Below are 15,000 nucleotides of genomic sequence, written 5' to 3'. Positions count from 1 at the left end.
GCAGGGGGTGTTACCAGTCACACACGACACAAGCAGATCAGATGGAGGGAGGACTATGCATAATCTAATCTCCTCCCCAGGCTATTGTGCACAGAGTGAATTGACTGAGTAAAGTATTTGTTATTATTTGATTTCAGTGAATCACACGCCTGCACGACTGAGACATGACTCTGAATCAGAAACGTGGGTGCGCTGGGGGGGTGTGTGATGTGGGAGATGATGTGATGTGGAGTAAAGCCAATGGCTACGTGCCGTCGCAAGGCCTGGTGCTATGTGTGTGTGTGTGTGTGTGTCTTGGTGGTATGTGTGTACCTGTATCGTGATACTCCTGTTGAGTCTGGACATGTTGATGCTGTGAGGTTGTCCGTTGGCAAGGTTACGCTGGTCCACATCTATGGTGAATGGCTCCTGTAGACCTCCAAGGTTGTACCGCACCTGCAACGTGCCTGAGAAGACGGAGGAGACAGTTTATGCACGTGTGTGTGTGTATGTGTGTATGTGTGTGTGACATCTACAGCGACCAGTGTGTCAGTAAGGTCCTCAGGATCATCAAGGACCCCAGCCATCCAAATCGAGAAATTGTTTGAACTACTGCCGTCAGGGACACGGTACCGTAGCCTCGGGGCAAAAACCCAGAGGATGTCGAACATGTTGATAATGTTGATTACATTAATGATGTTGAAATGCTGATTTGCATTCTGCTGCTGTTACTTATTCTATTATTGCTGATTTGCACTCTGCTGCTACTACTTTACTCTTGTTGATTGCTGATTGTTGTTTTATATACTGCTTATTTGATTGTGTATTCTGATTGTGTATTCTGCTGCAATGCCAATGTCTAATGAACCTGAACCCAAGAATTTGACTCTGTGTATCCGTACATTGTAATGTAACAATGTACTAAAAGCAGGATATTTATCTGATTCTGATTGTCTGAGTCTTGTTTGGAGAATGAGGGGATTTGTTTGCTGACTCATTTCTGTGTTCATGTTTCCGCATTTAAGATTTACAAATGTAATTACAACTGCACTTTCAAACACGCAAAACTTCAGCCTGTTCACTCCGCTCCTCCACCTCTGCTGGCCGACTGGCCCCACCACCTCTACGCCAACGCGGCAGTCACGCTGCACGATCACGTCTCTTGACTACACAGTCACTTGTATCTACTGGCTCCCCGCTGGTGGAACGAGCTTCCCACGGCTGTCAGAACTGCAGAGTCACTCCCCATCTTCCGTCGGAGACTGAAGACCCATCTCTTCAGGCTACACCTTAACTGCTCCTCCTCGAGACATCTACTCCCCAGCACTGTCTCTCCTGAGACACCTGCTTTCCCCTATGCTGTGTCTCCTAAGATTTCTACTTCCCCCTTTTACTGTCTTCTAGCACGACGACTGCCAGTGGCCCCTGGCCTGAGCTAGATTACTCTTCCTGCTACAACTAGTGAATTGATGATTCACTTGCTTAGTCAAATGTATCGATTGTAAGTCGTTTGGAATAAGGCGTCTGCTAAATGCCAAAAATGTAAACGTAAAATGTAAAAACGTGAACATGTTTGACAGATTCATTGGAGAAGTTTGTACCCTCGTAGGCACTGGTGAGGTAGTTTATGGGAGATACGGTGTCAGGGTTTTCTGCCACATTATGAATGCACAGCTGCTGGTAAAGCACTAGCTTCATGTGAGTGTGGTTTCAAGTGTCTCCGCCGACTGGCTCATTTCTGTGTTCATGTTTATGTGTTTACATGTTTAAACAAAACAACGGCTGCACTTTGAACAACAAAACCCTTTTTTCATTTCACTAACAATTCACTGGATGAAAGCGAGAAAATTTACAGACTGCATTAAGCAGGGGGAGGGAAAAAGGTGGAGATACACTCTGGATTTTCATTGTAATTCCCATTGCAGTGAAAAGAGGGTGCCATAATGCATATGGTGCATGTCTTACCGTTTTGTCGCAGCACCACTGCCAGATAGTCCTGGGTCTTGGAGCTGATGTACAGTAGAATCGCTGGTGCGTTTGACGTACTGAAGCTAAACGCCACTTCCTCCCTTGTTAGATTCATTTCCTGTGGGGTTACAGGTTGGGCCAGCATCCTTGCATCCTTATTGGCTGCTGCTGCCTCAGCCAGAAAGTTGTACCTGATCAGGGTCCCTGCCTCGAAAAAGCCCCCCACATCTGAAATAGAAGAGAAGACACACACCCACGCACACACACCCATGTACACCCACAAACGAAAAAGGACACAAAAAGAGGACTTTTGGTCAAGAGCAGGTGTTTTTTGGAGGCAATTTTTGAACGTCTGAAATAACACAAAACCATTGTTTACCAGTGTATTAGCAGAATAGATAATAGCCTATTCTGCCAATTCCAAAACAGTTAATGATTTCCTAAATCGAGCATAAAGAAGGCAAGAATAGTTATTCCCTCAGCCTCCAGTGTGTGTGTGTGTGTGTGTGTGTGTGTGTGTGTGTGTTTGTGTTTGTGTGTGTGTTTGTGTTTGTGTGTGTGCGTGTGTGAGTGTGTGTGTGTGTGTGTGTGTGTGTGCGTGTGTGCGTGTGGAAACTGCCCCCTGAGTGGAATGAGAGATGTGCACAAAGGTAAACTGCTCTCTCCCTATCATCATCATCTCTCAACAAAAACAAACACTGCCTTGTTATACCCTTTACTTAAGTGAAACGGTTTACGCTTTTCATGTGTTGTTTACCCTGGGTGCTGGGTCACCCAATTAGCTAGTTTCACTGACACTGTGGATTGTGCCTTTCAGGACTAAGCATGCTGTCTCTTGCCAGTCTTACCGATAACATCAAAACCCTCTCCCTAGCTGGTCCAGACCCCTGTCCCGCAGCACTGATGTATTCCCAGTAGGCGTGGGTCATGTTTGCAGTAGAATTAGTGGAACTTCCCCCAAACTCCGACGCCTCCGCTGAGACTTTGATCAGAGAACTCCACATAACAAACACACAGAGGGGTCTGGAGGCAGAGGTGATGATGAAAATAATAGAACTCACACACTATGGTGTGTGTGTGTGGGGTGTGTGTGTGTGTGTGTGTGTTTGTGTGTGTGTGTGTGTTTGTTGTTCATTAAAGGAGTGAGAGTGCCGTCTCACAGTGCAGTGTCTCTCTCTCTTTCTTGGTGACCCTCAGGGCAGAGGAGCAGGAGAAGGAGAACACATCATAATAATAATGCTATGTCCCAGGAGCTGAGTGTAAATATGGATAAACTGGAAATATCCGCCACACAATTATGGCTGCGTTCATGCATTTTTCACACACTGGAAAAAAAAGAGGGTGGAGGAGGAGATGGGAGAAAGAGAGAGAACACAAAGAAAGAGAGAGTGCATTGGGGCATTGACAGGACTATCTCTTTCTTTGTGTTCTCTCTCTTTCTCCCATCTCCTCCTCCACCCTCTTTTTTTTTTAAAGAAATATTTTTGCATTATGAGCCCCTTTGGATTTGGCAATGCCTGTTTTTCTTTGACTCTTGGTCAAGAGGTAAAATAAAGCAGGTGTTTTTTGGAGGCAAGTTTGGAACGTCTGAAATAAAACAAAACCATTGTTTACCAATGTATTAGCAGAATAGATAATAGCCTCTTCTGCCAATTCCAAAACAGTTAATGATTTCCTAAATCGAGCATAAAGAAGGCAAGAACAGTTATTCCCTCAGCATCCAGTGTGCGTGTGTGTGTGTGCGTGTGTGTGTGTGTGGAAACTGCCCCCTTACTTCCTTGACCTCTCACCTTTGGTACAGAAGGGTCCGTCGTAGGCCGTGGTGGTGCAGTCGCAGGAGTAGCCGTTGTACTTCTCCACACACTTCCCCCCGTTGCGGCAGTACATCCCGTAGCTGGTACAGTGGCCTTGGCATCCCGGCATGACCCCGGGGGTGACCTTAGCCCTCTCCTCCAGGTCAAGGGTCATGCCGTTCATCCTCAGGGCACGGATGCACCCCAAGAACCCCCGCTGGCCCCCCGCGGCACCTGTGAGGATGTGGGAAAGAGAAGTGGAAGAGAGAGAGAGAGAGGAATAGAAGGGAGAGGGAGAGAGGAGGGGTGAGGGCAGAGGGAGTTCAGTGTGAAAAGATATCAGGGTCATGGGAGTCATTTTAGATGACAATCACAATAACATTTCTACAGAGCCTTGAGGCTATTGGTTCGAGTTCCAGCCACGTCATATTCAACACTGAAGAGCCTATTTTACTGTCCAGTAGCTCCACCTTGAAACCACCTCAACCTTTTAATTCCGATTCAAACGAGGATGAAGACAGTGTCATGATTTACGGTGTGTGTTGCTGTATATAACACACACACACACACACACACACACACACACACACACACACGCACACGCACACAATAACATTTAAGTGACTCAACAACCATTAATGGAGGCCTCTGGGTGTCAATATCCATTCCTCTAAAGTGCTCACAACAACGTCCAAACCCTCCACCATTACAGACTAACTGCCCATTACCTCGGACAGAGCAGGGGCATTAAATAGATTAATGTGCGCATAAACAGCTACACAACACACAAGCACACACACACACACACACACACACACACAGCCACACACACAGCCACACACAGCCACACACACGCACACACACAGCCACACACACACACACACACACACACACACACACACACCCACACACACACACACACAGCCACACACACACACACACACACACACACACACACACACACACACAGTGATTAATGCTTGCGTAAATGGCAGTAATTATTCCTTAACCATGAATAACAAACTAGGGACACACACACCGGGATGGGCATCATGATGGGGAGATCGAGACACATTAACATCAGCAGAGGTGAGTTTTAGTTATTAAAACCTCCCAATTAGAACTTCAGGATTATGGAAATATTTCCATTAGGGGATTAACTTTAAACCAACAAGAAGTTGTGCTTGCTTTTCTGAGTTTCAATAAGCTTTCTAGTAAGCCTGTGGTTTTGTTATCGGTCATTCCAAGACACTTGGGCCTGCAACCACAAAATGCTAGGTGGCTAACCATCAGGTAAAACTCAACCCCGTACTGTTTACCAGTAGTTTAGTGATATTGGTATCAGTCGATATTTAGTAGTAGTGATATTGATATCAGTCGATATCAGTCGAGTGTTGAATATTGTGATATCACTTCCTCCTTTTTACACAATCATGTACGCGTATCAAATCAAATCAAATCAAATTTGATGTGTATAGCGCATTTCTTGCAAGATGCAACTCAATGCGCTTCACATACTGACAGAGCCGCAAGCAGGCAAAAGTAAAAACCTGTACACTATGTAGCCAGGAAAATTCCCTTGCAGCCCTCTACTCAAAGAGCGACTACTAACCAGTTTGCCTACCAGCACCCAGCGGTGGACCCCACACCCTATCCTGGGGAGCCCCCGCCGCCCCTCACACCCAGCCCGCCCCACCACCAGCACACCCGGCCCAGCCAAGCAAGCACAGACCATAAAGGCCCCGCACAAGGACGGCCAAGCAGGTGCCCCGGCGGCGGAACAGACCAGGCACACGGGGCAGCCGATGTATGTATGGGGTGCATCACTTGATTGTACTACGGGCTACAGTGCCAGATGTTTAGGAACGGGCAGATGGCGGTGGCCAGCCCTCTTGAGGGCCCTCGTCCCGCCCCTGCTGAAAGTTGAAAGTCAGCTGGGTGTTGGCCTTCAGAGAGGGCCCTTAGAAAAACTGGACCAGGACATACGAATGAAAACGTATTACCAAGAAGGATGTCAGGAAATTTAAAAGCAGCTCAGCAACAAGGGACGATGTGAAGTCTGCCAGTGAGCCAGTGATGAGAGCTGCACACCTTGTGCTGTCTGATCTAATCTAACAGAAAAGAGGCACAGAGAGGAGGAGCAAGGGTATGACTGCATGACCAGGAGGCAGTGAAGCCCCTCTGTGCTTGCCACACAAACCAACTCCATCCTGGCTTTTAAATGACCAGTACAATTGGGGATAATGATCACAGTGGAGGAGTTTTTGCCGAGCTGTCCATTGGATGGGGCTGTAATTACCTCTGTGGGAGACCACAAAACAGCAGCATACACTAGTCGTCTCCTGGGTGAGGAGTTACACTGCTGGCATACAGAGGGGGAAATAAGTATTCAACACATCAACAATTTGAACGATTGGTATTCCAGTTTTTCTCAACCGTTTACACACTAACATCGGAACTTGAGACACAATGACCAAAACCTGAAACTCGTATATCTTATCTCTATATCACCAATTCTTCAGAATGACAAACACATTTCCGTGCTTTTCATTTTGCAGTTCTAAACCACCCAGTTCACAAAACACAAAATACAATTCTCTACATTTGGCACAATCTTCCTTGATAAAATCTCTTGCATTCACATGGAAAACACTACCATTCAGAATGCTAAACTCAAACCACCAATCACACAACCACACCCCTCCTATGGGCAAACACCTATTGCTTTTGAATTAGCAAGCAATCATAGCTTTAGCAATAACAGGTGAGCTCTCCTGTGTTGGAGAACAATGGATGCCAACTTTGCAGAGAAAGGTACAGCGAAAGGTGTGTGTGTGGGGAACATGGCGCGTTCCGACCTGCAGGGGGAGCCACAGGACGGTTGGTGAAGGGATGGGGGCGCAATTGGCATCAGCCGAGCGAATTGCGCCCCCATCCCTTCACCAACCGTCCTGTGGCTCCCCCTGCAGGTCGGAACGCGCCATGTTCCCCACAGTGTGACTCAGTGGAGGAGGAGGAGGATGAGCAAGAAGACAACCAAGACTACGACCAAGGAGAGCAATTGCCTCTGATGAGCTTTGGGCCACTTTGGTTGACCACGTTGATAATATAGATATGTGGGTTTCAACCTCTCAAAAAGGACGGCAACAGGGAAGGAACGTTATCGGCCAGCATGACATTGTTGAGATTGTTACTTGTGTCGCAAAGTGATGATGTCATCGATGATATTAATACAAATTTGATTCTGATTTCTGAATCAAACCACCAATGGTTTGAAAATGTGCAATTCCATGTGGTTTTAGCCTGTTCAGACTGCAGGAAAAAAAAATCTGTTTAGAATTGGATATAGAAAGAAAATAGGATTTGAGTCACTTCAAACTGCCAGTGTGGACAAGGCTTTATGACTGCTCGGCTCCATGGGATTGAATTGGTCAATAAGAGTCATTGATTGGCCAGAGGAATCCCACAGATGTTTACTAAGGTATAAATCATACAGTCATTAAAATGCCAGGAACCCGCAGAGACCGCTGTCTAGCTCTGTGTGTGTGTGTGTGTGTGTGTGTGTGTGTGTGTGTGTGAATGTGTGGTGCACTTTTGGCCTCTGCCTCTGTCGGCCTCCGTGAGGTAAATTACTGTGTAATGATGTGCTAATGAACTAGCATATTACATTCATTAGACCAGGCTGGCCGCGTGGAATACCTTTCTTTTCCCCCCTCTCCCTTTCCTTCTCCCTCTCTTTCTCTCTCTGTCCAACTCCCTATCTCAGGGTGTAGGTATCTCAGCCACACACACACACACACACGCACACACGCACACGTACACGCACACGCACACGCACACACGCACACACACACACACACACACACACACACACACACACACACACACACACACACACACACACACAATTCATTAGGACATTTTGACTTGGTGGAATACCTTTCCTTTCAGAGCCAAAACAGAGCAGAGCCAAGAGAACACCATTACCATTACCAACCATGGCCTCAGTCCAATCTAACAGCCACTTCCTGCACTGGCTGAATGACTTATGGACTTAAATGTCTGTCTGTCTGTCTGTATCTATCTGCCTTGTTTACGTACAAGGGTTACCTACTGTCTTGGCAGGTGTGCGATGCAGGCTTCCCTGTGACGCGTCACACATGCAGGGATGGAAGATGACGAGCAACGGAGGAAGAAGAGAAACAAGGAGAAAAGAAAAAGAAAGAAGACATGCCAGAAAAAAAGAGAATGAGAGAATAACATGCAGAAAATATATACAGTCATGTGACATCACAAGAATGTAACATGTTTCTAAATAAAACTATGTCAAAACATCAGACTGTAGTAAACAATAACAAATCATAGACATAGATCATAGGAATCATAGAAGTCAAGAAAGAATATAAGACATGAACAGATCAATTCATGCCAACGACATTAGAATGAGCAGATGGAAATGGAGTATTTTATCAGAACATTAGCGTAAAGAAACAACTTAATTGTTAATGAGGACAATATTTGAGTGTTAAATAAGGGAAGGCAAGAGGAAAGCAGTTATTTAGAAGAGCAAAATAGAGCTCTATTCTTAATCAAAACCCTTCTGCCGGCTGTAATTACAGCATTAGCAGCAATAGCAGTCATCCGTAAACTAGAGGATATACCATGCCCTTAAAAAGGAACTGAAGTGATGATTCTGATTGGCTAAAGTGGCATTCTAGATTATTCCTTGATAATGTAACCTGAAGCAGTTCCAGCAATGTAATGTGCTCTACATTGAAGCAGAGTTACTGACTGTAAATATAGAGACGGTGAAATGGATGAGGCAGGGCCTTCAACAGACGTCATAGGGAAAAGAAAAGGTTCAGATGAAGAACTATTTGCAGATGTACAGAGGGTGAGGACAAGATCGGGAAGGGGTCTGACAGTACGAGAGAAGAAGAAGTCCAAGGTAGGACTAGGAAGAATGTGGGACTGATGCACAAGACAGGGCAAAAAGATTTTGAGAAGTTGTTTATAAGGGATTGTGGGTTTATAAGGGTGGGGGTGGATGGAGGGTTGGAGTTTGATTTTGAGTTTTGAAGGTAGCCGCTTGTATGTTTTCTTTGTTGCATTCTTTTGTTATTGGGGTTATTTTGGTAATGAAGGACTGACTGAATAATGTCTGATCATTATGTCTGGCTGGAAAGCAACTGCAGTAGCTAGCTGGCTGACTACGGGCTGGATTAAAAGTGTTAAGAGGCACCAGACAAGATTGACATCATTTGTATCATGCAGCTGGTTTCCTAGCTAGTTAGCCAACTAACCGAAGATAGATATTCTAGTTTGTGGTTGTAGTGGCTAGGGTCGGGTTAAACACTAGTAAGAAAATGTCCCCTTTGGTTTGTATTGTATTTTAATCCGTTACAGTAAACTGGATGTTCTATGACACTTCAGTAATTAAAGAAAGTGGGGGTGGGGGGACAAACTAAAAACCACTTTCTCCTTCTCCCAAATCTCTTTAAATGTAATTCTGGACTTCAGTCTTGGGGTATTGGCAGCTTAGCACAAAAGCAGAGCAAGACTGAGAAGTCAAAAGAATAGATAAAGAGGAACTATTTTTCTATTTCAGTTTAATGAGCTTCAAAGTCATTGTGGAGGAAAAAGAAGCTGACGGACAAACTGGACCGACACAAAGAAGATGGAAAATGTAAAACCTTAATTAGGCCATTATCCTTTCTCTCTGTCAGATAATAGATATAACATGTGTATGTGTGTATGACATTTTCTTTGTGTGCTAATAGAGTCTTAATCCAAACAGGAACAGCTAATACTTTTGCAAGAGTAATAGAACAGAGTTAAGTTAATTAAGTTACAATTAAATGTATCCCTTCAATGTACTATTCAATTGAAAAGGTACAACAATACGGATTCATGTTAATTAATACATCTGTGAGTTTCTTTGCCTTCCAAATCCAAGAAGTCATACAATGCATCTGTGTACATGTGTGCATGCGTGTGTGTGTGTGTGTGTGTGTGTGTGTGTATATGTGTGTGCATCACTCTCTTACCCACGTAGAGCTGACTGAACAGCTCCAGTCGTGTGTGTCCCTGAGGAGGGGCTGCTCGAGCCTCCCGATAGGTCAGATCCAACTGAAGCACCGCCTCCTTTACGTTCCGCTCTGCCATCACACGATGCCATTGGTCATCGTTGAGGGGCGTGGCCGAATGCACGGTCAGCTCAACGGGACCGTTTCCAACGTCGAAGGAGAAAGAAACGACATTCGGAGCTAAAGAGATAGAGGGAGAGAGAGGGAAAAAGAGACAGAGAGGATCAGAAAATGAGGATATAACGTAATTACTTGTCGCTCTGATAAAGCTTGCTGAATTGAGAGAACGAAAGAGAGAGAGAAAATATATTTTCTGCAATATTAAACACCTCAATAAAGAACACTAATGAACAGGGGGCTGAGGGGGGCTGTGGCGCAGGAGTAGAGCCGCGGTCTAATGATCGCAAGGTTGGCAGGTCGGCGGTTCGAGCCCCGGCTGGCCACATGTCGAGGTGTCCTTGGGCAAGACACTTAACCCCAAAATCCCAATGAGCGGGCCGACGCCTTGTATGGTAGCTTGCCACAATTGGTGTGTGAACGGCTGAATGAGAGGCCATTGTGCGCCTTGGAATAAGGCTCTGTATAAGTCAGTCCATTTAATGAACGACCCCCCTCCCCAAAGAGAGGGAGAGAAGGAGAGAGAGAAAAAAAGAATCCTTCGATCCTTCGCCAGTCTTCCAAACAGATGGGCTCATACCTACAGATCAATGTCACACCCACAAAATAGCACAGACTCCATTGGTTTTATGAATATCACAGCATTTCACTCTCTTCATCTCATAACTCTTTATCGTGCAGTTGTCCACTCGGTGGTTATGGATGTTCAATTTCTAATCTAATGCCTCATTTGCCTGAGAGACTTGTTTAGGGCTTTTGTTTAGGCCTTATAGATTCCTGCTTGACTGCAGACGTCCTCACACAGTGTTTGATGAGGCTAATTTCAAAAGGGTGGATAACACATTGCAGCAACTGTTCACAGTTCACACTATAGTTGTTTATACATGTGCCAAAAGTTCCTCGTCCTCTCCGATCACTGCACTGTGATCCCTCTCTCTGTAGGTGTGTGTAACTGGGAGAAGGGGTGTTTATATCCAATAAAAGGAGAAACTTTAGAGCTTTGAGGTGTGAGTCGTGTTGTTGTGTTCCAGTAAGTTCACTTCCTCTCAGAGGCTCGGGAGGTTTGGTGGACCAACACATCAAACGTGGGCTTTGTGTACAATACAATACAAGGATCGGGAGAATCTGCCAGTTGCATAGCTATTGGCTTAACTGGCTTAATCTACCAACCAGTCACCACCTACCACAACACATGAGTTAAGTGTCCCTGGAGTTTGTGGCTCCTTAAGGCAAGTGTGTGTGTGTGTGTGTATGTTTGTGTTACTTAGAGGGGATTGTTGGTCTGGAGAGACATGACTATGTGTGTGTGTGTGTGTGTGTGTATGTGTGTATGCGTGTGTGTGTGTGTGAGTGTGTGTGTGTGTGTGTGTGTGTGTGTGTGTGAATGTGTGTGTGCGTGTGTGTGTATGTGTGTGTGTGTGTGTGCTGCATGTGTGCGTAGACGTGGCACTTAGAGCAAAAGCTCACAGTCGTAATGTCATAAAATGTAGTTTGAATTTTCATGAGGGTACAGAGTTAATGACTCTAATTTAATGCATAGGCTGCTCATGCGTGTACTTACTCATTACGCACACACACGCAAGCAAGCACGCATGCAAGCACACACACACACACACACACACACACACACACACACACACACACACGGCTCATGCTAACTTGAATTTGCGCAGCCATCACACTGTCTCCCAACAGAGGGCACTATTTCCTCTGTTATTGACCAATTCAACTCATGTTCTGATTTGATTTGGATCGACACCTGATAAAAAAAAGAGTCTGCACTGTTCTGCCAGCACTAACCATGTGCAATGGGGAGAGGTGTGTGTGTGTGTGTGTGTGTGTGTGTGTGTGTGTGCGTGTGTGCGTGTGTATCTGGGTCTGCCACCTGTTCAGTCCAGCTGTTCCTGTTATAAGGTCCATGTGAAGTCAGTTTACCTTCTGCCCTCTCACCTCCGCAATCAATCACCACACTGAGCAGGGTGTGTGTGTGTGTGTGTGTGTGTGTGTGTGTGCGTGTGTGCGTGTGTGTGCGTGTGTGCGTGTGCCGTGCGCGCGTGTGTGAGAGACTCTCTGAGTGAGAGGCGTCACTTAGTATTGTCTTCTTATGCCTATACTCTGCTGAGGAGATAAACTAGCTACTGTGTCTGTGTGGACCTACTAAGAATGAAGTGTAAGGGTGTAGGCTTGTGACTCAGGAGGAGCTATATCTACAGTCTCACAGAAGGTCAGGATCATCAATCCACCTTTAGTTCATCTCAGGAGGACTGGGAAGAAACACTAACCAGAAATCTCTGTCCCTGTCTCTCTCTCTCTCTGTCTTTGTCCCTGTCTCTGTCTCTCTCTCTCTCTCTGTCTTTGTCTCTCTCTCTCTCTCTCTCTCTCTCTGTCTTTGTCTCTGTCCCTGTCTCTCTCTCTCTCTGTCCCTGTCTCTGTCTCTATCCCTGTCTCTGTCTCTTTGTCTCTGTCTCTGTCCCTGTCCCTGTCTCTATCCCTGTCTCTGTCTTTGTCCCTGTCTCTCTCTCTCTTTGTCTCTGTCTCTTTGTCTCTGTCCCTGTCTCTGTCCCTGTCTCTATCCCTGTCTCTGTCTCTGTCTCTTTGTCTCTGTCTCTGTCTCTGTCTCTTTGTCTCTGTCTCTTTGTCTCTATCCCTGTCTCTGTCTCTGTCCCTGTCTCTATCCCTGTCTCTTTGTCTCTGTCTCTTTGTCTCTGTCCCTGTCTCTGTCCCTGTCTCTATCCCTGTCTCTGTCTCTGTCCCTGTCTCTATCCCTGTCTCTGTCTCTGTCTCTTTGTCTCTGTCTCTGTCTCTTTGTCTCTATCCCTGTCTCTGTCTCTGTCCCTGTCTCTCTCTCTGTGTTTGTCTGTCCCTGTCTCTGTCTCTTTGTCTCTGTCTCTTTGTCTCTGTCTCTGTCCCTGTCGTTGTCTCTGTCTATGTCCCTGTCTCTGTCTCTTTGTCTCTGTCTCTGTCCCTGTCTCTGTCTCTTTGTCTCTGTCTCTTTGTCTCTGTCTCTGTCTCTTTGTCTCTGTCTCTGTCCCTGTCTTTGTCTCTGTCTATGTCCCTGTCTCTGTCTCTTTGTCTCTATCCCTGTCTCTGTCTCTATCCCTGTCTCTGTCTCTGTCTCTGTCCCTCTCTCTCTCTCTCTCTCTCTCTCTGTCCCTGTCTCTGTCTCTCTGTCTCTCTATCTGTCTCTCTGTCTCTATCCCTGTCTCTGTGTCTGTCTGTCTCTGTCTCTATAGGAATATCTATATCCCTGTCTGTCTCTTTGTCCCTGTCCCTGTCTCTGTGTTTGTCTGTCCCTGTCTCTGTCTCTCTGTCTCTGTCACTCTGTCTCTGTCCCCGTCTCTCTCTCTCTCTCTGTCCCTGTCTCTCTCTCTCTATATCCCTGTCTATCTCTCTGTCTCTCTCTCTCTGTCTCTTTGTCTCTGTCCCTGTCTCTGTCTCTTTGTCTCTGTCCCTGTCTCTGTCCCTTTCTCTGTCCCTGTCTTTGTCCCTGTCCCTGTCTCTTTGTCTCTGTCCCTTTCTCTGTCCCTGTCTTTGTCCCTGTCTGTCTATCCCCGTCCCTGTCTCTGTCTCTGTCTCTGTGTCTGTGTCTGTATCCCTATCTCTCTCTCTCTCTGTCTCTCTGTCTCTCTGTCTCTCTGTCTCTCTGTCTCTGTCCTTGTCTCTGTGTCTGTCTGTACCTGTCTCTGTGTCTGCCTCTGTCTCTCTCTGTGTGTGTCTGACAGGTTTTCAGTAAGTTAAACAAACTGCCTGTATGAGTATAAGCCTGTGGGGCAGGGAGGCAACACAACAGGGGAGGAACAATAACTAACATACTGAGGGAGGCTGATATACCTCATCATTTATGTTGTGTGCCGGTGTGTGGGTGTGTTTTTAGTTTTTAGCACAGTAAAGCAAGATGGATAGGCTTACGGTTTATTTATTAATTTTGGCTCCTCAAGCGCAAATGAAAACAAAACTACCCACAGCGAAAACTTGAGTTACCCTATTTATCTGCATAGTTTTGACTGATATACTGTCTGTGTGTGTGTGTGTGTGTGCCTGTATGTATGGTGTGAAATACTACTGTATGGGGCCCAAAGTCAAAATAACGTATTTATTTTGCTATCAATCTCTGAATATGGAGGCTGAAGTGCTACAGTAAAAGAATATCTCTAATAGCGTCACATGACTGCAATGTCGACGGTTGGATTCCCGGCTGGCCATGTGCGAGGTGAAAGTGTGTGTGAATGGGTGAATGAGAGGCCGTTGTAAAGCGCTTTGGAATAAGGCACTGTATAAGTGCAGTCCATTTACCATATGTCATTTGTAGACGTTTTAGAACGTAGACTTCTGCCTTCTCTACTTGGACCTGATTTGAGATATTGGGCCACTCCCCCTAACTGTCTAAGCCACTCCCACTAACTGTCTAAGCCACACCCACTTTGATACAGGCCACACCCACTTTGATACAAGCCACTCCCCCTAACTGTATAAGCCCCTCACACATTGGTTAAGGTCTTTCCAGTTTATCTATGTTTTAAATCAGTTGACTTCTGCCTTCCCTCTCTCTTTTCTGTCTTTCAAGAATGTTTGGCCTCTTTCAGCTGAGGAAAACTCAAACAAAAACCCCAATGGGAAAATCTACAGCAATTAAGTACTGAGCACGATTTGGGCAAACTCCAGTCAGCTCTCTCTCACACACACACACACACACACACACACACACACACACACACACACACACACACGCACATACTGCTCCAGCAAGAAAGAGTATAAAGCACGAGTGCAGAAGAACAAGGAGAGAAATAAATGATTTATAAATGAAAGCTCAGCCATGCCACGGAAACACACATGAGTATTCAACAACCTCATCTGAGAGAGAGGAAGAGCGAAAGATAGAGGGAGAGAAGGATTGATGGAGGGAGAGAGAAGGAGAGGGAGAATAGGAGAGAGAGAAGGAGAGGTGGAGGAGGACGAGCAGAAGTAACTAACTCTCCTGGTGATCAACGCCAAGCACTGGCACTACTCTGGGCCTGCCAACAGGGGGCAGTCTAGAGCAGAGCAAAACAACACTG

General features: G+C 45.9%; 1 protein-coding gene across 1 annotated transcript in view; it reads right to left on the bottom strand.

Moving 5' to 3' along the window:
* Positions 1–15,000, bottom strand: part of LOC308168879 (contactin-associated protein-like 2) — a gene marked incomplete at both ends in the record, with an annotated part of 347,443 nt that overhangs the window by 22,919 nt on the left and 309,524 nt on the right. The window contains 4 exon segments of the mRNA XM_080543522.1: positions 313–446; positions 1,945–2,175; positions 3,738–3,974; positions 9,788–10,006. Coding sequence (XP_080399648.1) covers positions 313–446; positions 1,945–2,175; positions 3,738–3,974; positions 9,788–10,006 — 821 coding nt within the window.

This window comes from Nansenia antarctica (assembly GCF_963989245.1).
Source record: "Nansenia antarctica genome assembly, chromosome: 12".
Lineage (NCBI taxonomy): Eukaryota > Metazoa > Chordata > Actinopteri > Argentiniformes > Microstomatidae > Nansenia > Nansenia antarctica.
Note: the sequence above shows the minus strand (reverse complement) of the source record. Positions and strands in the feature narration are given on the sequence as shown.